Below are 27,703 nucleotides of genomic sequence, written 5' to 3'. Positions count from 1 at the left end.
TAGTATTTACGAGTAGTGAAATGTTAAACCGTTGCATGTAGATGTACATCTGAACGAAGATACGAGGCATTTTGGGAAAGAAAATAAACAATAAAACGGACAATACCATGATTAAAAAAAACGAAAAAAGGATAAAACCAATAAACACAAAGCATCGCATAAAAACTTAAGACGTAACAAAACTATTCATATTTGTACTTGAATGTGTGGATGTAGATTTGATTTACAATGTATATCAATTAACAATAACATAAATTAATAATTTTTATTCATTTGGTCCACAACTATATTTCAACCTGCTAGCTTAGCTAAAGCCTGGTAAATTTTAACTTTTTTCTCCATTCTCTTCAGTTTTCTGGCTTTCTTACATTCCACCAGAAGCTCACAAGAGTTCACTCTGTAATAAATGTCATGTGTCTCACGCTGAAGTTTACCTACAAAATAAATACAGTTGTATAAAGGCAAAGATGTCGATGACAAAGTCAACGTGAACGATGTATGCTCATACACTGCTATGTCCGAAAGCCGCTTAGTGTCAGGGTAGAGTTTTATTTTTAAGTCGTTATAACGATTTAGCTAACTTTTTAAAACGACTGAGCTAAGTGGTTATAACGACTTAGCATATTTACCTTGTTATAACAACTTAGCTAACTTTTTAAAACGACTTAACATATTTATCTTGTTATAACAACTTAGCTAACTTGTTTTAACGACTTAACTTACTTTTTTAAACAACTTAGCTAAGTTGTTATAACGAGTTATCATATTTATCTTGTTATAACAACTTAGCTAACTTGTTTCAAAGACTTGGCTTACTTATTTAAACAACCAAACTAACTCGTTTAAACGACTTAGCTAACTTGTTTACACAACTTAGCTAACTTGTTATAACGACTTAGCTAATTTAACTAGTTATAACAACTTAGCTTACTCGTTATAACGACATTTCTAAGTCGTTTAAACAACTTACCTATCTCGTTTCAACAACTTAGCTAAGTTGTTTAAACGACTTAGCTAAGTCGTTATAACGAGTAAGCTAAGTTGTTATAACGAGTTAAATTAGCTAAGTCGTTATAACGACTAAGCTAAGTTGTTATAACGAGTTAATTAAGCTAAGTCGTTATTTTTGAAATAACATTTTTTATTCCACAGAAAACTAAGTGTTTTGAGAAAATATCTAAATTCATAGACCGTAATCGATTGGCACATTCTCAGTCGATTTACTGCCCTCGAAAATGAAAAAAAAACTGTTTGTTTCAACACTTGCTTAATTGTACCGCGATTTCTCGTGCGTCGTCTAGTCTTGTTAAAGTAAATACTGGAACAACCTAACTTAGTTGGCGATTCTGATGTTTAAATTCACTAAACTATCCCCAAACCGCTCTGTATTTTATTTATAAAATTGAGAATGGAAATGGGGAATGTATCAAAGAGACAACAACCCGACCATAGAAAAAAAAACTAGCAGAAGGTCATCAACAGGTCTTCAATGTAACGAGAAATTCCCGCACCCGGAGGCGTCCTTCAGCTGGCCCCTAAACAAATATATACTAGTTCAGTGATAATGAACGCCATACTAATTTCCAAATTGTACACAAGAAACTAAAATTAAAATAATACAAGACTAACAAAGACCAGAGGCTTCTGACTTGGGACATGCGCAAAAATCTTCCACCTTGTGTCCATGCATGCTTCTCGGTTTTGTTAGCCTACATTGAATCAGATCACAAGTTGGCATAGATATATATTACAGATGGAACAGACATCGGGTCACTAACATTTCACTTAACATATATCTGTTACGGAATTTCACTCTTAACTCCTATTTGTTTCTCGTTTTGATGAATGTCAGATCAAGTATATATTTTGTCAAACTGACTACCACAACACAAATATTCCAATATTAGATGTTATTTTTGTCAAAATACATAATAAATGTTTTTAGGTTGTATACCTACCCGATATCAGATAACATTTGTTAACTTCGAGACTTATGCCACAATGCATCTGAATAACTGGTGACAATAAAACGACTTGTTTACGAGGAGTACCATTTATATCTTTCATGTTGTTCTGAAAATCAGTAACAAAAACTTAAATGATGAAAATGACACCTTTACTTTGGTGAGTTCGACTAGGAACATATAAATTAATTTCAGATATACTGTTCCCAATTCTGGCGAACTTTTCTGGAAGTTACATTTATCAGAGACCCTGAAACACAGAAATTGGAAAGTCGGAGACTGTATTAACTACTTCAATATGGGGTATCCATATACCTGTTTTCTTTTATAGACAATAAATCAAATTTGTTGATTGGGCCATCAATTGGTGAGGGGGTCATAGGTCAGTGCTTCGGTATTCACTTGATTTAGTAAAATTGACCTTAAATAGATGTGCCAGAAGGACTTTGGATCTAGTTAGTTTCTTAATGATTTATATAAGTACATTTTATATATCATGTTAGTACCGTAGCATTAACCTATAGGCTGTTCATCCTATTTGATTTATTGTTTTAAAATATGAATATTTTCATCAAATATCTGACAGTTCCTTTTAAATTGTACCGGTTATTCTTCATTTGAAAAAAAATTGTGTATATGCCAATTTTGTACACGTGTAAATCATCGAGACAAGAACCCAATACAAGAGGGTCTGTAGAACAGAGAATAATGGGGAATGAGTGCAAAATACAAAATGTAAACAGAAGAAAAAAATAGCCCAAATATTTGTTCCTCGTTGTTGAAAGTCTCGCTGTGACTTTAAGATGAAGAACAGCCATAGAAGCATTGTTTTGCTTTTCGTTTTGTGTTTGGTGCTATCCATAGACTGATTGTGTGACCAGGACGAATACCATGTATATATATATATATATATATATATATATTCTTTCTTTTCTATTAGAATTCTATAGAAATAGGACAAAAAAATACAACATGGACAAATGCTATATTCAAATAGCTCTTCAACTGTGTCGGCTCTTTTATATTCCATTGGCTTTCGAGTATTCGGTTGTCATGATACTTCTGACGGTGGACTATCACTTAGTCTATAACTTATGTTTTCAATTGTCATTTGTAAATGGAGATAAATTTTTATGGTTAGATAACATAAAAAATATTTTGAATGAATGTGGCTTAACATATATTTGGAATTCACAAACTTTTATTAATTTGAATTGGCTACGTCTTACAGTTAGTAGAAACCTTAAAGATCAATTTGAACAGAATTGGCATTTACTGTTAGAAGAATCACCAAAAGCCATAAATTACAAAGTATTTAAAGATAGTTTTAGTTCTGAAGCTTATTTAGATATTTTAGATAACAAAAATCTTGTAGAATTTTGCAGATTTAGAACGACTAATCATAAATTACCCATTGAAGCTGGTAGAAACAATTATTTACAATGAAGTATTTTTTTTAAAGTTGCTTTGATAAAAAAAAAAAATAAAAAAATAAAAAAACAACGACTGCATGAAATACTCACTTTATAGTCTTGTTCGATATCAAAATCAATATTCAATCCTGTAAACCATTCTGCAGAGTTCAGAACTTTTCCTTTGATTACTAGAAAAAGAAAAAGAAAAGAAAATTAAGGAACTGTAACTGCGAGTACTCTTAATCTGACATGTTGCGTCTTGGTCTTGGTCTATCTTGACTTTTGTGCTGACCTGATAAGCTGCTATTCTTTTGTGCTTCGTGCTGATCTGATAAGCTGGTATTCTATCTGATAAGTTTCCAGTGTTTGGTTTCTAAAAATTGTGGTTCCATTCGTATTTAATTAAGAAATAATTCTTTCATGCCATGCTCTATGCTCATTTTAACATGGGTAGGCATTATATTTGTTAATATCTTAATACCGAGCGATAGCGAGGTATTAAATGTTTACAAATATAATGCCTACCCATGTTAAAATGAGCATAGAGCATGGCATGATAGAATTATTTCGATTCTAATAGGAATATTTTGAACTTTTGTACTTCGAAGCGGACCTACAGTACACGCTCGAAATGTCGCCATTTTGTTTGATGAACAAAAACGTTATAGAAAAAGCAACAGTTTATCAACAAAAAAAGAACAAAAACATTTAAACTGACTTTTAGAATGTTTTTTATTTAATTTACTAGCGAGCAATACCATAAAAAATGTCCATTTTGATCTCTGGCGTTGTTCAAAATTCATCTGACGTTGCAATTTCAATTGTGACGTCAATCACGTGCAGCCTATGTTCTATTCGAATTAGAACATGGCTTTGTTAACAAAGCGTAATAAGGACGTCATATTAGAACAAACGTTTTAGTCCAGTCAAACTAAGATTTAACCTAAAACTAATTGCAACAGAAAATGTTTTAGTTCTAATCTATAGCAGTATGCCCTTTATATACACAGAAAAAAGTCCCATAAAATCTAAATTGAGGAAAACTCAAAATCAGCACTTTTAATTTCCTATGGAAATTAACATTGGAAGGGGAGATAACTCTTACAAAAATGAGTCTTTTTTGGTCAGTTTTTTGTTGTTTTTCTTGAAAGGTATGTACAGTATGATACTTTGATGGGGTTATAAGTTTGTATTTGACTGAAATATATAATCTTCTGCTCATGAAATGTACAAAACCAAAATGGTATGGGTAGTTTTATTTTTTTCATGCATTTTTCATTAAAGAATTTGCAAATTTGAAGCTTATATATATTTGTAACCATTTTGAAAAAATAATGTGAAAATTTGGTAATGTTTATATCTGTATAGTATATTATTTCAGCAACTTACCTATCTAAAGAAACTTTAAACCACAAAAAGAAAAATACATGCTTAATTATTTTTATTAAATTTGAGATTCTTTACCTTGACATGTTGAAAAATTCAATAAATGGTCAACTATTGAATAACGAAATCTAGATTAAAGCTTGATAAAATATATGAAAACACCTTAAAAGTTGTTTATTATACTGTAAAGACCCCTAAAAAATCAAAAATCAATACATTCTGATGGATAGAAGCGGTAAAGTTATAATTTTGTATCAATTTTTATTGATATTTCTGCCTTTTTTGCAAGAGTTATCTCCCTTTTCAATACAAATCTACATAGGAATTTTAAATGGTGATTTTTTTAGTCTTCCTCAAGTTAGATTTTATGGGACTTTTTTCTGTGTATATTTGGGGTATAATGCTAAAGATTAAAACTTAAAAATCTTCTGTTGCAATTACTTTTAGGTTAGGGTCAAATTTATGCTAGATTGACTGGACTATTTGAAAGGTTGGATGATAGCTCATATAAATTGTGAAACATAAACATGATTGTACACAAAGTGTTATCTCCCCATTAAGTCAAGTTAATTTACACAGTCTCAGTGTAACTATCAATCAAACATAAGTACATCGAATAACTTTTGAAACGACAAAGTCAGTTTCATACCTTAATAATATCCTTTTATCATGATTTAGGAAAAAATTTAAATCAATTTGACAAAAGTAAGCACGTATTATCAAGAGGTTAAGGTTAAGGTAAATATGAGCAGTTAGGCCAACAGGGTATATATTCAAAATGGGAAGTCGACAATATAAAGAAAATTATATCTCAACGGTTGTCATATTTTGTAGGTTTTCATCATCTTCCGACGTCAATTTGAAAAAAGCTTAATTTTTTTTTTTTTTTTTTTTTTTTTTATAGATATGCAGAAACTTTTTTCATCTGAATATAGATATAGGAAGATGTGGTGTGAGTGCCAATGAGACAACTCTCCTTCCAAATAACAATTTAAAAATTAAACCATTATAGGTTAAAGTACGGCCTTCAACACGGAGCCTTGGCTCACACCGAACAATAAGCTATAAAGGGCCCCAAAATTACTAGTGTTAAACCATTCAAACGGGACAACAAACGGTCTAATCTATATAAACAAAACGAGAAACGAGAAACACGTATATATTACATAAACAAACGACAACTACTGTACATCAAATTCCTGACTTAGGACAGGTGCAAACATTTGCAGCGGGATTAAACGTTTTAATGGATCCAAACCTTCTCCCTTTTTCTGAAACAATAGCATAACATCACAACATAGAATAGTATTCTTATATAATAAATCAAGTTTACTGGAATATATGAGATGAAGGTACTCAATGGGTGGCCATCGGCTGTTTTCTGTTCTTTTCTGTTCTCCCCCATTTCCATTCTTAATTTTACTCAAAGGGAAAAATATTTTTAAAATGGAAAGGAGAATTCACCATGACAATGAATTTGAAAATTAATCACGAAAAATTACGAAATTTAACATTTCACAGTGAACACAAGACTGTGTCTGAAAAACGGGTAAATAGTATCATGTAGACCTACTTACAAAATGAGTCGTTGTCTTTAAGCACTGTTTTCAATGATGTTTTTGTACAGTCGCATGCTTCTGATACTACTACAGTAGTGATGATCACTAACAAGAACACTGATAGCGAGTACATTTTCATTCTACAAAATATAGAATAACTACGAATGTACAATTGGCGGCTAAAATTATTTTATCATCCGTATTTCAGGAAGACCAATTTAGCGAAAACTGATACCTTCACACAAAATAAATAGGAATAATAAAAAAAAACGTAAGTCGAAAAAAAATTGACAACAACAGAAATTCGTAAAAAAAAAAAAAACAGCAGTCAACATATATAAAAATGTGTTTCTATATATAAGTATGTGGTTGAACATTAAAACAAACGCTTTATATGCATTTTAGGTGATAAAATTTCGAGAAGCTACTCACGTTTTGTCCTTAATTCCTAAAGAGTTGAAGATTAGTGTGCCTGTGCCCTAACGAATCAACTTATAAATGGAGCACCTATTATGATAAGTATTGACGAACTCACACCTACACGCCATGCTATACAAAGGGTAAAACAATTATAAATATTTCAAATACAGATGGTGTATATTTGCATTGATAAATCTGCTTACAATTATAAGATTCATCTGATAAACTTAAAAGGTATCAAATTTAAATGACGTGATTATAATAGGGACTGTAATACATGTACCAAACTTAAAACATTCAATAGTTTTAATCAATAATCCCAATTTTCATATGATGACAGATTGACTTTTAATAATACGAATTTGGACAATAGGTCAGATGAGTAATACAGACAAATTAGTACAAGAAGTCTCCTTTATAAAATTATTGTCAATATTTGCGTATTTATATAAGCAAACAACATGAAATCAATTAAATCAAATGTCTGTCAACGTCACTGTAGAAACCGTCACCGTTGATTGTAAATGTCTACTCCTAGTGTCTATTTGAATCCTGTGTCTGCTAGATTCCAATATTTGAAGGGTGTCACGTAAGGATCGGTATATTCTAACCCTTCCGGAGTACCTGTGATACCCCGGTTTTAGTGAGTTGTCAGTTTGAGCTAAGACTTGTTTTCCTTCTATATCTTCTGTCTCTTTGATATATACACTAACTTTATTTGCATACTGTATTTGACAATTTGCATGAGGTCTTGTAAAGCAGACTGCTTCAATAATTGATAGCTGTATTTTCCAAGACTTATACTTGTTTGTCTTATGTTTTCAAGATTTTGACACGATACTTTCGGTCTGTTGTTATCAAGGTTAATAATGAGGGGGAGGGGGGTCGGAACGTCGGGATCGGGTGTTTTAAAACTCGTTGATTTCAGGATTAATCCTTTCGGGATCCGGGAATTCTTTTTTCGTATTTAGGGATGTCGGGATTTAATTTTTATTTAAATCGGGACCTCGGGTTTTCAGGTTTTTAAGCCTGAAATATTGGGATCAGGGCCCCTCCGACCCCCCTCAATAATAATTCATAAAACTGGGCTGCTATCATGACAACAGATCATGACATATATAAAGGTCTGATATGAAAAATGTCATTTTATAATCTATATATATCAAGCTCTACAAGCCGTATGATAAAATTAGTTTAACTTTTTAACAAAAAACCTGGTCCCACACAAACTAAAATTTGTTAAAGTCCAGAATGTATCAAATGTGACAGTCGGTCGCCAATTGCTTGTATATGAAGAATGATTGAAGCATCGATCTCCCTAGAAAATAAAACAACCAAACGTGTCATTGCACACACACTATGCAATAGCCTCGGTGGCCGACCTGTGGTATAAGAAATTTTAATTGACAAGGATTGAATTTGATTGTCAGTTTTCAGCCGATATTGGAAGATCTGTATTTCTCTACGAACACCCTGTCTGCATCCACCAATAATGTGACCCTTACGAAATAGTGCTGAAAATGGCGTTAAACACAAATAACATAAATACATCAAATATTTACCAATTAATAAATCAAATATAACTTTACGTTGTCTGTCAAAATTTATTTGGAAAAACCTGTGCTTTTCTGTACAGGCGATAATTTAATAATTTAATAATTATTCCACAATATCATATGTCAATTATTTATAAACAACGTATTAGAAAAAAGGGCATAACTCTAGAACGATAAATTACAAACACTCACAGAAGATCGATTTGGAATGGTACGAGTTTTATTTTTGGTCCGAGTTGTCTTCATTCCAACCGGAACGACCTAGATATTAACCTGATGTGTTTTTCCATTTTTGTGAGTCCACTTTTTCCGTTAATATTCTTTTCATAAATATTCTGTAACAGTTATGCGACGCATTAAAACGTAATAATATGGTGAGAATATAGTCTCTTGGTTTCTGAATTAATGGGTTGTCTTTAATATCCATGATCTATAAACGAAAAATTACACTTCAAAGAACAGCTTTTACATACGTTCTAAATTGGAGGGAGTAATTGGTGGTCTGACACCTAAAACACTTCATTGAACAGCTGTTGAACAGGCGAGGATAACTACTGAGACACCAGGAGACACTAGTCTATTTAGTAGTCTCAATACTAGTCTCACCAAGAATGTGTATAGACTTAAATCATGTAAATAGTGACAATTGATACATTTCATTGGTCTCAGATACAGAGAGGAGATACAATAATATATTTAGGTTCCACATAAAATACATGATAATCATACAACTATACATTATGATAGATCATACATGTTCATAATACAGCTAACTCAGTAACTGAACTGTTACATTAATCATGTTAATTATGGTCCTTTTTTTAATTTATTTTCTATTTTGTGGACCATCTATGGTCATGATGGTTCAGCAAATATTAAAAACTAACATAGGGACCTAAGAGCTACGGTTACGCAGCTAATACACATAGAATATTGATATACATAACAAAGTGAATGAATTTTAATTATAGATTATCATTTGTAATAATGTGGCAAATTCATCTCATTTGACAAATGTTTGATTTTATTTGCATTTTCTTTTGGTTATTTATATTTTTCGTTGGCTGAAATTTGCAACATCTTTTTGCTTTCAACTTTAAGGATGAATATTTATCAACAGATAGAAATTTTAGCATATATTTATCATGTAAATACTAACTTATTTAATTTAAATCATTTTTTGTACATAAATAAGGCCGTTAGTTTTCTTGTTTGAATTGTTTTACATTGTCACTTCAGGGCTTTTTATAGCTGACTATGTGGAATGGACTTTGTTCATTGTTGAAGGCCATACAGTGACCTATATATAATAGCCTAGTTGTTGATTTCTGTGTCATTTTTGGTCTCTTGCCATGCTTGTGGATACATGTAGTTGTCTCATTGGCAATCATACCACATCATCTTTTTTTTTATATTTATACCTTTGACAGTCATGACAGTGTAAATCATATGCTCTTTATACATTTGTACATGTTATAGTATAAATGCTCTTTTGGTGAAATATATTTTCAGAAATATTCAAAAATTATTGATCAATTTCTTCCAAGACCTTCAATGACCTACTTCTATTTTTAAATCATTTTCCCAACTGTACTCCGTAAAATTAGATTGACACAAATTTTGGGACATAAATCATTGTTAATTGAAGTTCTACGAATCCAGGTCCATCAAATTTAAGTCCCGTTTGAAAATTTACTATAAATGCTTTGACATTGTTTGAAGAGATTAAAGAGGGCGAAAAAGGGTTATTTTCATGCAACATGATTAGTGTTTTTTATTTCACTATATTTGTACAAGAAGAATGTGACTCAGTCACAAAAGTTTCACTTCAAAGTCTTTATTTTTCGTACAATGTTCACGACAAAAATTATTTCACGTTCAAATTTAAATTATGTCTTATTTCACTTTCAAAGTGAAATTATGTCTTATTTCACTTTCAAAGTGAAATTATGTCTTATTTCACTTTCAAAGTGAAATTATGTCTTATTTCATGTTCAAAGTGAAATAATAATTATATATAAATGTCTTATTTCACATTCAAAGTGAAATTATGTCTTATTTCACGTTCAAAGTGAAATTATCATGATTATATGTCTTATTTCACGTTCAAAGTTACAGTATGTCTTATTTCACGTTCAAAGTGAAATTATGTCTTATTTCACGTTCAAAGTGAAATTATGTCTTATTTCACGATCAAAGTGAAATTATGTCTTATTTCATGTTCAAAGTGAAATTATGTCTTATTTCACATTTTTTCCGTGCAGGCATCCCTTTTACTACCCTCATTAAATTGTCCTAATCCATGCGCGTAGCTACGTTTACGTCAAAAACCCCGGGCGTACACTTGAATTTTGAAAATAAAACAAATAATCGACATAGAACATGTAGAATAAGAAAAACTGGTCAAAAGCACATCAGCCTTGTGCTTCATTTTTCAATGGATTGTAATTTTAAATAAAAAGGGACTAAATTTTAATACTCAAATAGATCATTTAATATATTTGTTGGAATCTTATGTTAAAGTCTGAATCTACTATGAATTCTACGTACTTTTTTTATATTTAAAGCAATTCACTAAAATCATATGAATTTAGTACAGGGCTCTGCAGGCCGTTTATACATGCTAATTATAGTCGATGTTATTCCTTTTAAATATTACTTCCATGGTTCAACACAAAGTTTTATGTTGCACTTGCATCTCAACTTTTGCACAAATCGTGGTACTTTTCAAATTTTAATGATTATCTTTTCTTATTCAGAATGCAAGCCTGTTGGAGAAACCAAAATGCAGGGAAGAAAATTCACATAGAACCTAAAGAAAAAGTTTAACACCTAAATACAGATGCTCCATATATATACATGATACATGTATAAGACCATATTGTAGACTATAGATCACTTTATTCAAGATCACGCAAGATTTCATACTTTCGAAATAATCATAAGTAAATTGTGGTGAATGCATATTGTTGAAAATTAGAGAACACATAAGAGAACACATACTGTATATATATATATAAGGTCCTGGATGTGATATGTTAGAGAAAATCTAAGAGAACACATACTGGATTTAAGGTTTTTAAAGTGATATACGCTGTAAAGGTTTTATAAGTCAATATCATGTCTGAGAAACATAAAAGAGCACACAGCGAGGATTTATCTTTTATGTGTGAAGTTTGTGGTAAAAGGTTTGGTCAGAGAGGTCACTTACAAAGACACATGAGAACACACACAGGTGATAAACCTTTTAAATGTGACGAATGTGATAAAGAATTTTTACAAAAGTGTGACATAGAGAAACACATGAGAACACACACTGGTGATAAACCTCATAAATGTGATGTATGTGGTACAAAATTTACTATGAGTCAGCACTTAAAGGGGCACATGCGAATACACACTGGTGATAAACCCCACGAGTGTAAAGTATGTGGTAAAGCGTTTAGTTCGAGTCACAATTTAAAAAGACATGGGAAAATACACACTGGAGATAAACCGTATAAATGTGGGGACTGTGGAAAAGAGTTTAGTCGGGATATGCACCTTAAAAGACACATCAATACACACACTGGTGATAAACCTTATAAATGTAGTGTATGTGGAAGAGGATTTGGTGATAATGGGAATTTACAAAGGCACATAAGAACACACACTGGTGATAAACCACACAAATGTGATAAATGTGAAAAAGAATTCATTCAAAGTAATGACCTACAGAAACATATGAGATCCCATACTGGAGATAAACCTTATAAATGTGATGTGTGCGGGAAATGGTTTACTCAAAGTACTAGCAGAGATAAACATGTACGAACACACACGGGTGATTAATAAAACAATGAGTATTATCATATTATGTATGTTATGTATACATGTACATTTTTGTATAGTTTTAAAAAGATGTCAGTCACATTCATTTATAACGGAGAGACACACACAAGTCATGTAGCTAGTTATTAGCCTTTTATTAAAACTTTAAAAAAAAAAGCAGGACCGGATAGAGTGAAAAATAAAAAGGCAGAACAGAGATTACAACTAAAAAAAATGCAGGACAAAATTTTTCATCCTAGCCCCCCATAAAACAAATGGTAACTCCCTAACTTTATTATGTTTATCAATGTTTTAATATACATGTTATTTTATAGTTTGATAAATCAATGTCATGATCAAATGATTTCTAAAGTCAACAATTGTTTAATAATATATATAGATTCTTACATTGATACCAGTGGATTATCGGATTTATCCAATCGAGATAGTTAAATTATCAATTTTAAAGTTCGAGCCGCCTCGGCGAGTACTTTAAAATTTATAATTTAACTATCGAGATTGAATAAATCCGATAATCCACGAGTAACTATGTAAGAATCTGTTTCTCTAATGATTAAAAAGACATTTTCTTTTTTTGTTTACCGAAAATCCCCTTCGAGTGCCTTTCACATTGCACGAAGTTGTCAATTTCATTAACACCTGTTATCAAATTTTGGTTCATCCAGTCAGCCAAAAAGGTCATGACCCTTAAAATCATCCAATGATCTTCTGAGATCACCAGCAACCACACGTTGATTAATTTTTTTTATACAATGAGTTCGAAAAGGGATAAATGTCCATAGAATTAGAGAAACATGTATCTCTATTTTTAGTTCACCGACACAAAAGGGCAAGTGAGCTTTTCTTATCACATAGTGTCTGTCGTTAGTGGGCCGTCATTAGTAGTCTGGTTTACTTTTACAAAAGTCTCTGTCTGAAACAACTGAGCCAACATGACCAAGCTAAACCAAACTTGGCCTGCAGCATTCTTAGTGTAATTTAGTTTTAACAAAATGCATCTGATGACCTTGCCCATCAACCAAGATGGCCACCACAGCTTAAAAGAGAACATGTGGATTAATTACAGATTTTGGTTTTTATCTCTAAACATGCTGAAACTAAAGCATCTATAACATAAAAATGATGTGGTAAACATGTTCATCAGGTCAAGATGTATCCACCCTGAAATTTTAAGTTGCATCGATCAGACAACCCTTTGTTCATGTTGTTTGGTTGCTGTTCTTGATCAATGTTGAATTCGTAATTTTTAGGAAATTTTGCAGTTTTTGTTAATTATCTTGAATATTATTATATAATAGATAGAGATGAACTGTAAACAGCAAAATTGTTCACCAAAATAAGATCGACAAATAAGTCAAATGATCAAAAGTGTCACTTGACTGTAATGCCCTACAATGTCAGTTTTTTCGTAAATTTTTGTAAGCTTTTACAAAATATTTTCCTCTGAAACTACTGGGCCAAGTTCATTATAGAAAGAGATAATTGTAAACAGCAAGAATGTTCAGTGGCATGAGATATATACAAACACATCACCGTCACCAAACACAATTTTGTCATGAATTCTTTCCAAAGAAGGGAAAGGCCCCCTGATATAAAACCAAACGACACACAAACCTTAAATTCAACTCTAGATTACCTAATAATATGTTTTCATTATATTAACAAGCTGGAATCCTTGTTTCTTGTAATATTTGCCACTGAACAATAAGTTAACCATAATAACCATTAATCCATCATGATATTTATTCAAATAACAGAGTCATAATTTACTTTAATAAAACGTAGTGTCAAAGAAAAGAAGATATGGTAGGATAGACAATGAGACAACTCTTCACAAGAGACCAAATGACACAAAAATTAAAAGCTATAGGTCACAGTACAGCCATCAATAATGAGCAAAGTCCATACCACATAGTCAGCTATAAAAGGCCCAGAAATGACATTGTTAAACAATTCAAACGAGAAAAACAATGTCCTATTTTATATACAAAAAAAAGGAACAACAAAACATTAAATATGTATCACATAAACAAACGACAACCACTGAATAGCAGGCTCCTGACCAGTTGGGACAGACACATACATGTAAAACAGTATGCAGAATATAGCGGGATCCCAACCCTCCCCTAACCGGGGACAGTTGTGTAACAGTACAACAAAAGAACGAACTATAAAAATCAGTTGAAAAAAGGCTCATCTCATATAAAACATGATAATATGGACAAAATTACGAATACTACAAATACAAGTGAACGTGTCTAGGTACAAAACTGAGACACTAAGTACATACACGAGAGTACTACTAGCAGTTACTGACAGTTAGTTTAAATCCACTACCAACTTTTCACAAAAAGCATGCATCTAAGACTAAACTATCAATAAGTACACATCCAACATCCAATGGATTTAGTGTAAAGACGACATAGACGGAGAAAAATACGACTGTGTGCAATGCCATTCAATAACACGGACTCCTTACACGAGCAGTTTCACAAACATGCTCAATCAGTTGAAATGGCCACCACTACTGAGAGGTGTTTAAAAAACAGACTTATTTATTATTAAAAACCCACACGTAAAACACTAGTGTTTTTGGTGTGGTTCGTGTTGCTTAATCTTTAGCTTTCTGTTATTTTTCTGTTTGTCTTTTTCTGTTAATAGTCATGGCGTTGCCTGTCAGTTTTCACACTCAATTTATACGGTTTGACTGTCCCTCTGGAATCTGTTGTCTCACTTTTGTAACCGGGCCCTTCTAACGCATATTCTTTTTTACAGTTTTTTTTATCTATAATAATTGTGTCTTTACATTCTATGTATCGATTTTCTTTGATGTATCAATGTTCTTTTTCCTTATACTTGTATTCTCTATGTGCCGCTGTGTTGGCCCTTGATTAGTAATTTTATACTTCTTATCTTATCTTTCTATCTAACTATGCTTAAGCAAACAGACAACAAAACAACTTGTGACACAAGAGTGGACATGCCGAAATATCTCGCCTTATTTACTTATCATTTGTACATGTATTATGTTGATGGTCCTAATTATAAAGCTTTATTACATCTGTCACATAAACTTGACATTAACCAAGAAAACTAATCATTGACCAATGAACCATGAAAATGAGGTCAAGGTCAGATGAATCGTGCAAGGCAGACATGTTCAGTTAACAATTCTTCCATACAACAAATATAGTTGACATATTGCTTAAGAAAAACAGACACAAACACTGAACAATGAACCGTGAAAATGAGGTCACGGTCAAATAAAACCTGTACGTGCGACTGACATATAGATCATCAAATATTATCAAACATCAAATATCATAGTTGACCTATTGCACATAGTATTAAAAAAAAAAAAAAACTCCAAAAACTTAATTTTGACCAATGCAATGAACCAGGAAATTGAGGTCAAGGCCAGATGACATATATCATGCACACCTTACAATATTTTCATACACCAAATATAGTTAACTTATTACATACAGTATAAGAATATGTTTATAAGAATAAATGTATATATAATGTATAAGAATAAATGTCTAATAATGTCTTAAGATATGGACTTGACCACCAAATATCAAGCTTGTGCACCGATCTATGAAATGAGGTTGAAGTCAAGTGAAAACTGTCTGACGGGCATGAGGACATTGCAAGGTAAACACATACTAAATATAGTTATCCGGCCAATATTAGTATAAAAAGACAGAATTAACATTTCAAAAAAATCTTAACTTTTTCAAGTAAGTCACCTTTAACCATGAAAATGAGGTCAAGGACCACGAACATGTGACTGATGGAAACTACATAACATGAGGCATGATCTGTTACAAAGTATGAAGAATCATATGGTCTTCAATTTTCCAAAATAAATAATGAAATAAAGAAGTAAACTAACACCGCCATCGATTCACTATCCCTACGTTGAGCTTTTTGCAACAAAAGTCGCAGTCTCGACAAAACACCGTAATACACGGATAATACAAATATATCCAAACTTCCAGGACAAATACAAATGGACAATTATACGATTGAATTTGCTACACCAAAGGCGGTTATTTTTTAAATCACCTAGACAATTGACAGATTTAGAGATCAGTTAATATCCTTGCCAGTGGCGGATCCAGGAATTTTCATAAGTGGGAGACCACTGACTGCCTAACAGGGACCCCGCTCCGTTCCGCTTCAGTGATTCCCTATAAAAGCAACCAACCTTTTTTTCCCAAAAAGGAGAGGGGTACCCTCAGGCACTTGTCTCAGAAAAAAATTCTGATCCAGGAATTTTCATAAGTGGGGGCCCACTGACTGCTTAAGAGGGACACCGCTCCGTTCACGCTTCAGTGATTCCCTATAAAAGCAATTAACCAACTTTTTCCCCAAAAAGGGGGGGGTCCCTGCCCCCCCCCCCCCCTTAAATCCGCCTCTGCTTGCGCTTATATCAGCTTTTCTCTCTACCCTAAAATATTAAACAAATCAAGGATTTGTATAGTCTAACTATACTGTGACAAATCCTTGTCGAACAAGTGTTGTACTACATCAATCATGAAAACCTGGGAACAGTATATAACGTCGTTATATATAATATATTATGTTCCTGATACAACTTGTATTTTTAATCACAATCTGTTTATTATATATACAAACCCTTAAAATATGAATTTATATTTATATAAAAAAAAAATGTTTTTGTCAATCACGCATGAGCGACACCGTGTATTCTTTAGTATTGATGTTAGCAAGAATGGGGCGATTTGGTGTGGGGCGACTTGTCTTACAAACAAAAACTGGAACATCCTAGATATTGACATCGTGATCAATATCGGAAAACAGTGATTTTGCGAATGAAGATTGGATTATCAAGGTTTATAACGTATCGAAGCTTATTTATTTGGTAAGAATATACTCATGTGTAATGAATTGATGGGAAAATCATGGATAAGATAAGATATTTTATTGGTTTAAAACCGAAAATTGTAGGATTAAAACCAAGGGCAAGACAATAACATTGCTAAAAACTTTATCAGGTCAGGAATAACCACCAATTGACATATAATGCTATAGACCAATTGGTGGATAATTCTTTGTTTTTCAAAACAAATTATTCCACCAAAATGGAGCATTGTTTTGTTAAAACCATATTATGGTATGAAATCTTGTCAAACACTCCTAGTTTAGTAAAGTGACATAACATATTGCATTTAATCAATAATTGTATTTGAAGTTTCTTCTATTGTTATCTTGTTAATTCTTGATTGGCAAATTTACCTGTAATCACCTATCAATGGACATCATTACTGTCTGCAGTCATGTGATCATGAGTACAACTCCACAGGTGAATGGAGCTCTTTGTTAACACTTAACTTTCATTATCAAAAGTCAATCATGGTCAATAGTACAAATGTTCTAACAAAAGAATTGTTGTTCACATGCATTCTCAAGAGATGCAGCAGGCTTTGACAAAACTGAAACTTTTATAGGACTCAATAAGGGTCATAAAATAGGTTGCAAGTTGCAAAATCATGCTCCTATCTCACACTAGCATTTAATTACCAAAAACTTGCATTATACATCAATTGGTCTATACCAATATACCTCAATTGGTGGATTATACATCAATTGAGGTATAATCCACCAATTGGTGGTTATTCCTGACCTGTTTATTTACCTAAGAAAACCGAAAAATTGAGAATACCACAGAACACCGCAGAATACTTCTAAACACAGGATAAACATAGGATAACAATCCACAAAAAAAATATTAAATCACTGTTATATTTTTACGTTATTTATTTTTTCAAAGCACCAATGCAATGTAACGTAATATTACCATGATTACTGCAAATTTATTTCTGTTAAATTGTAAATAAGCCACGCATGCAACGACATGTCATAGTCAAATTTGTGACTGAGTGCGGAAATATGAAGATAGATAGAACACTCTAAATATACTACACTACAGAACTACACAAATTACATTTATATTTTAATTCGCCAACTCAAACGAATATAAATTATTTAATAAATAAAACAACACATAAATAGGATAAGTGTGCCTAGTGCCTACAGCTGTAGCAGCCTTTAATATTAACTTAAAGTTTGCATTCAATTTCATTCTCAAACTAAAGTCCTTCACTTTAAATTCAGGCACACTACCACCAGTCCAATCATACAATAGCACAGTTATATACAGTAACAGTAACACTATCAAAAACTATCTACAAAAGAGGAAAAAATCATATTAATATAATGTAATATATGCATATACTCCCATTAACGATAATCATCTCATAAAAGGGGGGGGGGGGGGGGGGGGGGGGGGGGGGGGGGGGGGGGTAAACATAATAACGAATGCTGCTACGTTGAACTATAGGCAAACTTCAAATAACTTAATTTTCTCAACCTACCCCCTTAAGTAATACTTAATCATGCTTTTCAAGAAAATCATGAGGGCATATACCCGTAAAACCGGCAATACAGGTATATGCCATCCAATCAAATAGAACATTTAAACACACACCATGTGCTTGATATAAACACACACACGTGTTTAGAGTAAACAATCACTTGACCGTTACAACGTCCTTTAAAAAATATATTTAAACTACTGAAATATACAACAGAGTAAAATTACTTTATAAACAGATAAAATGCAAATCTAATAATCATGTGATAATACAGTCTGTGGTGAAAACACACTCCCTTGTTCTGTTGGTTGTACTCAAACAAGATATATTTTGTTATCAAATCCATTCGTTCCGATTACATGTTGGTCCTGGTTCTGTTCACCCAGAGATCATTCTCCCTACTTGTATTATACATAGGATTAAAAAAAAAATTATACGACCGCAAAAATTAAAAAATTTTTGGTCCTATATTGGTATCACATTGGTGTTGTCGTCTTCATCCAAAGACTTTTGGTTTTCGCACTATAACTTTAGTATAAGTAAAGAGAAATCTATGAAATTTTAACACAAAGGTTTATGACCACAAAAGAAAGGTTGGGATTGCTCAGAGTTGGGGTAATTGTAATTGTAATTGTTAATCAACTGTAATTGATTACAATTTTTCGAGTAATCATTGTAATCATTAATCAACCAAAAATCTGATGACATGTAATTTAATTTAATCAATTACTTTTCAAAATACCCCTGTGATATTAACCTGTGCAATATCCAAGTGAAAGGTCGTAAATCAATCTGTCATGTCTGTACCAGCTTGATAAGAATAAAATTTTACCTGAACAGATATATTTGTGTTTATAGAGGATCGATAAATGTAAAATATTGTTGTGTATTGAGAGAGAAAGAATTAGAATTAAAAAAAATAAAATTAAAATTAAGTTAAAATATCATGAATAAGGGATTTAATTTTTTTATACGACCGCAAATTTTGAAAAAAATTTCGTCGTATATTGCTATCACGTTGGCGTCGTCGTCTGTGTCGTTGTCGTCGTCGTCCGAATACTTTTAGTTTTCGCACTCTAACTTTAGTAAAAGTGAATATAAATCTATAAAGTTTTATCACAAGGTTTATGACCACAAAAGGAAGGTTGGTATTGATTTCGGGAGTTTTGGTCCCAACATTTTAGGAATTAGGGGCCAAAAAGGTTCCAAATAAGCATTTTCTTGGTTTTTGCACTATAACTTTAGTTTAACTTAATAGAAATCTATGAAATTTTGACACAAGGTTTATGACCACAAAAGAAAGGTTGGGATTGATTTTGGGAGTTTTGGTTTCAACAGTGTAGGAATTAGGGGCCAAAAAAGGGCCCAAATAAGCATTATTCTTGGTTTTTTCGCACAATAACTTTAGTTTAAGTAAATAGAAAATAATGAAATTTAAACACAATGTTTATGACCATAAAAGGACGGTTGGTAATGATTTTGGGAGTTTTGGTCCCAACAGTTTAGGAATAAGGGGCCCAAATGGTCCAAAATTAAACTTTGTTTGATTTCATCAAAATTGAATAATTGGGGTTCTTTGATATGCCGAATCTAACTGTGTATGTAGATTTTTAACTTTTGGTCCCGTTTTCAATTTGGTCTACATTAAGGTCCAAAGGGTCCAAAATGAAACTTCGTTTCATTTTGACAAAAAATTACTTGGTTGGGTTCTTTGATATGCTGAATCTAAAATTGTACATAGATTCTTGATTATCGGCCCAGTTTTCAAGTTGGTCCAAATCGGGGTCCAAAATTAAACTTTGTTTGATTTCATCAAAAATTGAATAAATGGGGTTCTTTGATATGCCAAATCTAACTGTGTATGTAGATTCCTCATTTTTGGTCTTGTTTTCAAATTGGTCTACATTAAAGTCCAAAGGGTCCAAAATTAAACTTAGTTTGATTTTAACAAAAATTGAAATCTTGGGGTTCTTTGATATGCTGAATCCAAACATGTACTTAGATTTTTGATTATGGGCCCAGTTTTCAAGTTGGTCCAAATCAGGATCTAAAATTATTATATTAAGTTTTATGCAATAGCAAGTCTTTTCAATTGCACAGTATTGCGCAATGGCAAAAAATATCTTATTGCAAAATATTGTGAAATAACAATTTTGTTTTTAATTAGAGTTATCTTTCTTTGTCCAGAATAGTAAGCAAGAAATATCTAATTGTAAGAATTTTTTTAATTGGAGTTATCTTTCTTTGTCCAGAATCAACTTAAATCTTTGTTATATATACAATATACAATGTATATCCACTTTTTACTACTAACTGATAAATTAAAATAATCTTTACCATTCAGTGATAACAAGCAGTTTTTTTTACATCTTAATATTTTATGATGTATTTAAATAAGTAGTAATTGTTGCAAACTCCATTAGAAATTTTAATTGAGATTAGTTTTGGAATAAGGGAAAGGGGGATGTGATTAAAAAAATTGGGTTCAATTTTCTCATTTGAAATTTCATAAATAAAAAGAAAATTTCTTCAAACATTTTTTTGAGAGGAATAATATTCAACAGCATAGTGAATTGCTCTAAGAGAAAACAAAAATTTTAATTTCATTAGAACACATTCATCCTGTGTCAGAAACCTATGCTGTGTCAACTATTTAATCACAATCCAAATTTAGAGCTGAATCCAGCTTGAATGTTGTGTCCATACTTGCCCCAACCGTTCAGGGTTCGACCTCTGCGGTCGTATAAAGCTACGCCCTGTGGAGCATCTGGTTATTACTTGAAATGAAATAAAGACGATTTTTAACAATATATTGTGTTGCCAATTATTGTAATAGTTTTGTGCCAATAAACTATTTTGTATTTTTAAACCGTGAATATTTCATCTAATTCAAAATTATAACGAACAATATAAAAAAGAAGATGTGGTATGATTGCCAATGAGACAACTATCCACAAAAGACCAAAATGACACAAACATTAACAGCTAAAGGTCACCGTACAGCCTTCCACAATGAGCAAAGCCCATACCACATAGTCAGCTATAAAAGGCCCCGATAAGACAATATAAAACAATTCAAACGAGAAAACTAACGACCTTATTTATGTAAAAAAATGAACGAAAGCAAAAATGTAACACATAAACAAACGACAACCACTGAATTACAGGCTCCTGACTTAGGACAGGCTTTCAAGACTGATTTCAATCGAAGTTTAAATCAAATTGTTGAGACATCAATTATATGAGTTTTCGTTGATTGTTTGATGCATTCGTATACAATGGTATAAAACAAGTTATTTTGTATAGAAAGCAACGACTGAAAATGAGGCTAAAAATAAAGAATATATTTTAACATGTTTATTTAAGAATTGAATGCAACATTTTGTAACTTTTTTGGGGTGTAAAAGCGTTGATTGAAGTACATTTTGTAGGAAGCGCAGAAGGTTAAGTTTTCATTGTCAAGTTCATATATCTGATGCTATAAGCAATAGGTCTAGAAAAATAATATTTATATTTGGTGTATGGAAGGATTCAATGTCTGTCTGTGTTTTCTGTCACGTTGCTAAAAAAATAAGTACTTGTTTGTTGTCAAATTCATTTTTTGGCAGGTTGTGCAGAAAAAAATCTATTTCAGATGATATTCCTATCCAAGGGAGTTACATGTAACAAAGGTTCTTTCTTTGTTGTCGTGTTTCAGGTTGCATTTCAGTTATGAAATTATGGTATTAGCCAATGGTTAATATTAAACAACATGAACAAGGAGAGACGTTTTAGTTTATGCTCTATTGATTTATTTTGTATTGTTTTGTGCCAATTCCTTTCGTTTGGTTTGGTTTTGTTCTGTTTAGTTTCTATTTTGTTTTGCATTTTACATGTACCCCAATATTTTACATAAATGACATACATGACATACATGTACATGTGTTTCTATACTTAAAAAAGACTGTTTCTGTAACATGATGTACTGAGCTGACAAATGCCATACTGATTGAAAATATTCTTTTGGCAGCATAGTGCTTCTCACAATTTTATCATTTTCTTCTCTTATTCAGATTGCAGGCCAACCTGATAAAACAAAGGACGTCAGTTCACAAAGAAAACGAAGAAAAAAATGTCGGACACATTTAGTGATAAACTCCATGACTGTACAGTATGCGGTAAAGGGTTTGGTACGAGTCAGATTTTACAAAATCATATGAAAATAAATACTGTTGAAAAACCCTATGAATGTATGGTAAAAATGGCGGACACATTTAGTGAAAAACTCCATGAATGTACAGTATGTGGTAAAGGATTTGGTACAAGTCAGAGTTTACAAAAACATGGGAAAATACATAATGGTGAAAAACCTTATGAATGTACGGTATGCGATAAAAGGTTTGGTGTGAGTGGTTACTTGAGGGATCATATGAGATTACATACTGATGAAAAAACACATGAGTGTACAGTCTGCGGTAAGAAGTTTAGTGTGAGAAATTACTTAAATAGGCACATGAAAATACATACTGGGGAAAAGCCCCATGAATGTATGGTATGTGGTAAAAGGTTTAGTTTGAGTAATCCCTTGCAGAAGCACATGAGAGTACATACGGGTGAGAAACCCTATGAATGTACATTATGCGGTAGAGGTTTTACTAGGAGAACTCAAGTGAAGGAGCACATGCGATTACATACTGGGGAAAAACCACATAAATGTACAGAATGCGATAAAGAATTTATTTCAAGTAACCAACTAACGAAGCACATGAAAATACATACTAGTGAACCTTGGGACAAACCCCATGAGTGTACAGTATGTGGTAAAGTGTTCAGTACTATTCCAAACTTAGAGAGACATGAGTATATACACACTGAATATAAACCTTATAAATGTGGAGAATGTGGTCAAGAGTTTAGTAAGGAACAGAGCTTAATACAACATTTTTTTGTGCATTCTCCAAACCAGCCTTTATAATGTATGCATGTGGAAGGTATTCTCCAAACAAACCTTTATAATGTATAAATGTGGAATATGGTCTTTTGTGGTTGGAACTTACAGAGAGAGACACATGAAGCACACACTGTCGATTACCCTCATAAATGTGACACTTGTGATAAACAATTCATTAAAAATAGTGAGACATGGAGAAACATTAGATAAACCTTATAAATGTGATGGACAATACATTCAAAGGATTGACTTACAGAGACACATAAACACATACTGGTGAAAATGGGAACTGACAAAGGCAATTTAGAACACATACTGGTGAAAATGGGAACTGACAAAGGCATTTGAGAACACAAACTGGTGAAAATGGGAACTGACAAAGGCATTTCAGAACACATACTGGTGAAAATGGGAACTGACAAAGGCATACGAAAACACACACTGGTGAAAATGGGAACTGACAAAGGCATATGAGAAAACACATGCTGGTGAAAATCGGAACTGACAAAGGCATATGAGAAAATACACTGGTGAATATGGTAACTGACAAAGGCATACGAAAACACACTGGTGAAAATGGGAACTGACAAAGACATTTCAGAACACATACTGGTGAAAATGGGAACTGACAAAGGCATTTCAGAACAAACACTGGTGAAAATGGGAACTAACAAAGGCATATGAGAACACACACTGGTGAAAATGGGAACTGACAAAGGCATATGAAAACACATACTGGTGAAAATGGGAACTGACAAAGGCATTTCAGAACAAACACTGGTGACAATGGGAACTGACAAAGGCATTTCAATACAAACACTGGTAAAAATGTGAACTGACAAAGACATTTGAGAACACATACTGGTGAAAATGGGAACTGACAAAGGCATTTCAGAACAAACACTGGTGAAAATGGGAACTGACAAAGGCATTTCAGAACAAACACTGGTGAATATAGGAACTGACAAAGGCATTTAAGAACAAACACTGGTGAAAATGGGAACTGACAAAGACATTTGAGAACACATACTGGTGGAAATGGGAACTGACAAAGACATTTGAGAACACATACTGGTGAAAATGCGAACTGACAAAGGCATTTGAGAACACATACTGGTGAATATGGGAACTGACAAAGGCATATGAGAACACACACTGGTGAAAATGGGAACTGACAAAGGCATATGAGAACACACACGGGTTATACACATCATAAATGTGATGAACATTCATCAGATGATAGGCTTGCAGAGACACATGAACACATACTGGTGATAAACATAATAAATGCAGTGTATTGGGAAGTGAGTTTGGTGAAAATGGGAACTTGCAAAGGCAAATAAGAACAAATATGGGTGATAAACCTTATAAATGTGACGAGGTTAAAAAGGTTTTAGCCAGAATCATAGCAAAGATACATATGTTAGAAACCACTCTGTGGATTCATCTAAGTCTTATACGTTCATTTTATCCATGCATTATGTATATATATACACACATTTAGTGTAATCTTTGTTCACAATTTTTAGAGGGAGACAGATTTATACATTTATATAGGTTCTTCTTTTTTTTTAATTCTTTTTTTAAATCACTTGGCACTTCGGCATCCGTCGTCGTTTTCCTCATCGTCGTCATTCACTTTTTATATTTTAAACTTCTTCTAGAGAACCACTGAATCTTCCTTATGAGGTGCTGACCAATTGTTGTTACTCTGTAGCCAGCGAGGGACTTAGTTCAACATAGTACCCTATGGGAAGTACATACAAATGTCTTCTTTTAGAGAACCATTGACTGGAATAAAACCAAACATAGCATGAATGTTCCTTCTGAGGTGTTGACCAAATATTGGTAGTTTGAATCTGATCTATCATCCAAGATGGCCATCGTGGGGGACTAAGTTTAACATAGGACCCTTTTGGAAATACTTGTATAAACTGTCTAAGTTAACAGAGAACCGCAGAATTGAATAAAACCAAACATAGCATGCTTGTTCCTTATGAGGTGTTGAACAAATGTTGTTTCTTTGTAGCTGATCCATCATCCAAGATTCCCGCCAGCGGGATACGTATTATAACATAAGATCCTATTGGAAATGCATACACAAATCTTTTCGTCTAGAGAACCACTGAATGGAAAGAAACCAAACATAGCATGAATGTTCTTAATAAGGTGCTATCCAAGTGTTGTAAGTTTGTAGCCTATCCATCACCCAATATGGCTGCCATGATGGGCATCGGGGGACTTAGTTTAACATAGGACCCTTTGAGAAATACATACAAATGTCTTCTTTTAGAGAACCACAGAGTGGAATGCAATACTAGTATTGAACCAAATTTTGCCTCAATCATTATTTAAGTATCAGTTATGATTTTTGTCGAGCCTGCAACTTTTGTTGCAGAAAGCTTGACATAGGGATAGTGTCCCGGCGGCGGCGGCGGTGTTAGCTCACTTCTTAAAAGCTTTATATTTTAGAAGGTAGGAGACCAGGATGCTTCATACTTTGTATATATAGATGCCTCATGTTACAAAGTTTCCGTCAGTCACATGTCCAATGTCCTTGACCTCATTTTCATGGTTCAGTGACTACTTGAAAAAAAAGTTCAGATTTTGTGTAATGTTAAATTCTCTCTTATTATAAGTAATTGGATGACTATATTTGGTATTTGTGTACCTTGCAAGGTCCACATGCCTGTCAGACCGTTTTCACTTGACCTCGACCTCATTTCATGGACCAGTGAACCAGGTTAAGTTTTCGTGGTCAAGTCCATATCTCAGATACTATAAGCAATAGGGCTAGTATATTCAGTGTATGGAAGGACTGTAAGGTGTACATGTCCAACTGGCAGGTGTCATCTGACCTTGACCTCATTTTCATGGTTCAGTGGTTATAGGTAAGTTTTTATGTTTTGGTCTGTTTTTCTTATACTATATGCAATAGGTCTACTATAATTGGTGTATGGAATGATTGTAAGGTGTACATGTCTAGCTGACAGGTGTCATCTGACCTTTACCTTATTTTCATGGTTCAGTGGTCAAAGTTAAGTTTTTTAGTTTTGGTCTATTTTTCTAATACTTTATGCATTAGGTCAACTATATTTGGTGTATTGAAATATTTTATGATCTATATGTCGGTTACGCAGGTTTTATTTGACCATGACCTCATGTTCACGGTCCATTGCTAAGTTTTAAGTGTTTGTGTTTTGGTCTGTTTTTCTTTATTTATAAGCAATAAGTCAACTATATTTGTTGTATTGAAGAATTGTTAGCTGTACATGTCTGCCTGGCATGGTTCATCTGACCTTGACCTCATTTTCATGGTTCATTGATCAATGGTTCATTTTCTTGGTTAATGTTGATTTTTTTATGACAGTTGTTATAAAGCTTTATATTTAGGTGTATCAAGATAGTATCAAGGATTAGTAAAGAAGGCGAGACATTTCAGTGTGTGCACTCTTGCTATCTTTTATATGATTTCTAAAAGCCAAGTACAATGAAGTAGAGTCATGGGAGCGATACAGGCTCTTGAGAACATTCAGTTTTCTATTGTAAATGAATGGGACTAGTGAAAGCCAGCAGGAAGCTAGTCACATGAAAAGTATCCTGAATGCGAGAACCAAACTTTAAATTGATACGATATTCCCGTGCTTGCATTTCCTATCATGATTTTCTTGATAGAGGGTTACAGCTCACAAGGAAGCTACTAAACCACGAGTTCCAAATGGTGAAGTTGAAATCATCCCTTCGTAAAAATTTTACGGACGCCATCAAAAAACGACAATTTAGGTGAAAAAAAGTCGGGATAAACTAAAAGAAAAATGCAGGACCGAACAGAGTGAAAAATAAAAAGGCAGGACAGAGATTACAGCTAAAAAAATGCAGGACAAAATTTTTCATCCTACATGATATGTAGTTATTTTCACAAAAACGATGAAAAATATATGATTTATGCAGTTTTTTATCTTTATTTCCATCTTGTGCAGCTAAGAAACAATAAAATAATTTAACAGCAGCTTTATTATAACTATTTATATAATCTCGCTAAATATAATCATGATAATGTTGTGTTTTACATGTCTTATGTGGGCACATACCTTTTCATTCTACAGTATACCTAAAAAAAAAAAAGAGGGACAAAAGATACAAAAATATGCTGAAAAACGAGGAAAATCGCAAATTTTTGAAAATATGCAAATTATGATTTTTTGTCATGGTAACTTGTTCAATGACAAATTTGTTTT

At 32.7% G+C, this 27,703-nt stretch overlaps 3 protein-coding genes across 6 annotated transcripts; 2 read left to right on the top strand and 1 right to left on the bottom strand.

Moving 5' to 3' along the window:
• Positions 1-282: 282 nt before the first annotated feature.
• LOC134719446 (uncharacterized) lies at positions 283-6,875 on the bottom strand. The gene is made up of 5 exons (XM_063582441.1): positions 6,757-6,875; positions 6,343-6,464; positions 3,488-3,567; positions 1,959-2,073; positions 283-434 (listed from the first exon to the last, which is right to left on the bottom strand). Exons 2-5 carry the CDS (start codon positions 6,461-6,463, stop codon positions 292-294), a joined length of 459 nt encoding a protein of 152 aa, XP_063438511.1. The 5' UTR covers position 6,464; positions 6,757-6,875; the 3' UTR covers positions 283-291.
• Positions 6,876-8,517: 1,642 nt separating this feature from the next.
• LOC134718582 (zinc finger protein 239-like) lies at positions 8,518-12,525 on the top strand. 4 transcript variants are annotated; one of them, XM_063581195.1, is made up of 2 exons: positions 8,518-8,594; positions 11,060-12,525. In XM_063581195.1, the coding sequence occupies exon 2, from the start codon at positions 11,421-11,423 to the stop codon at positions 12,129-12,131; it is 711 nt and encodes a 236-aa protein (XP_063437265.1). In that variant the 5' UTR covers positions 8,518-8,594; positions 11,060-11,420; the 3' UTR covers positions 12,132-12,525. The 4 variants fall into 4 exon arrangements, with proteins under 4 accessions (XP_063437265.1, XP_063437266.1, XP_063437264.1 ...); XM_063581196.1 differs by having other exon boundaries at positions 8,561-8,663; XM_063581194.1 differs by having other exon boundaries at positions 8,561-8,674.
• Positions 12,526-16,876: 4,351 nt separating this feature from the next.
• On the top strand, positions 16,877-27,469 carry LOC134718581 (zinc finger protein 345-like). Its single transcript, XM_063581193.1, has 2 exons — positions 16,877-17,022; positions 22,588-27,469. The coding sequence occupies exon 2, from the start codon at positions 22,647-22,649 to the stop codon at positions 23,487-23,489; it is 843 nt and encodes a 280-aa protein (XP_063437263.1). The 5' UTR covers positions 16,877-17,022; positions 22,588-22,646; the 3' UTR covers positions 23,490-27,469.
• Positions 27,470-27,703: the final 234 nt, after the last annotated feature.

This window comes from Mytilus trossulus, chromosome 5 (genome assembly GCF_036588685.1).
Source record: "Mytilus trossulus isolate FHL-02 chromosome 5, PNRI_Mtr1.1.1.hap1, whole genome shotgun sequence".
In the NCBI taxonomy this organism is placed as follows: Eukaryota; Metazoa; Mollusca; class Bivalvia; order Mytilida; family Mytilidae; genus Mytilus; species Mytilus trossulus.
The sequence above is the reverse complement of the archived record's forward strand: the minus strand, read 5'-3'. Positions and strand labels throughout refer to the sequence as shown.

Bases quoted from the DNA above. Each gene is read 5' to 3' on its own strand.
- LOC134719446 (XM_063582441.1), bottom strand. From the start codon at position 6,463: ATGAAAATGTACTCGCTATCAGTGTTCTTGTTAGTGATCATCACTACT. The intron at 3,568-6,342 runs GTAAGTAGGTCT...TTCTTTTTCTAG, and splicing joins TAAAGACAACGACTCATTTT to TAATCAAAGGAAAAGTTCTG. The intron at 2,074-3,487 runs GTGAGTATTTCA...ACTGATTTTCAG, and splicing joins ATATCGAACAAGACTATAAA to AACAACATGAAAGATATAAA.
- LOC134718582 (XM_063581195.1), top strand. From the start codon at position 11,421: ATGTCTGAGAAACATAAAAGAGCACACAGCGAGGATTTATCTTTTATG.
- LOC134718581 (XM_063581193.1), top strand. From the start codon at position 22,647: ATGTCGGACACATTTAGTGATAAACTCCATGACTGTACAGTATGCGGT.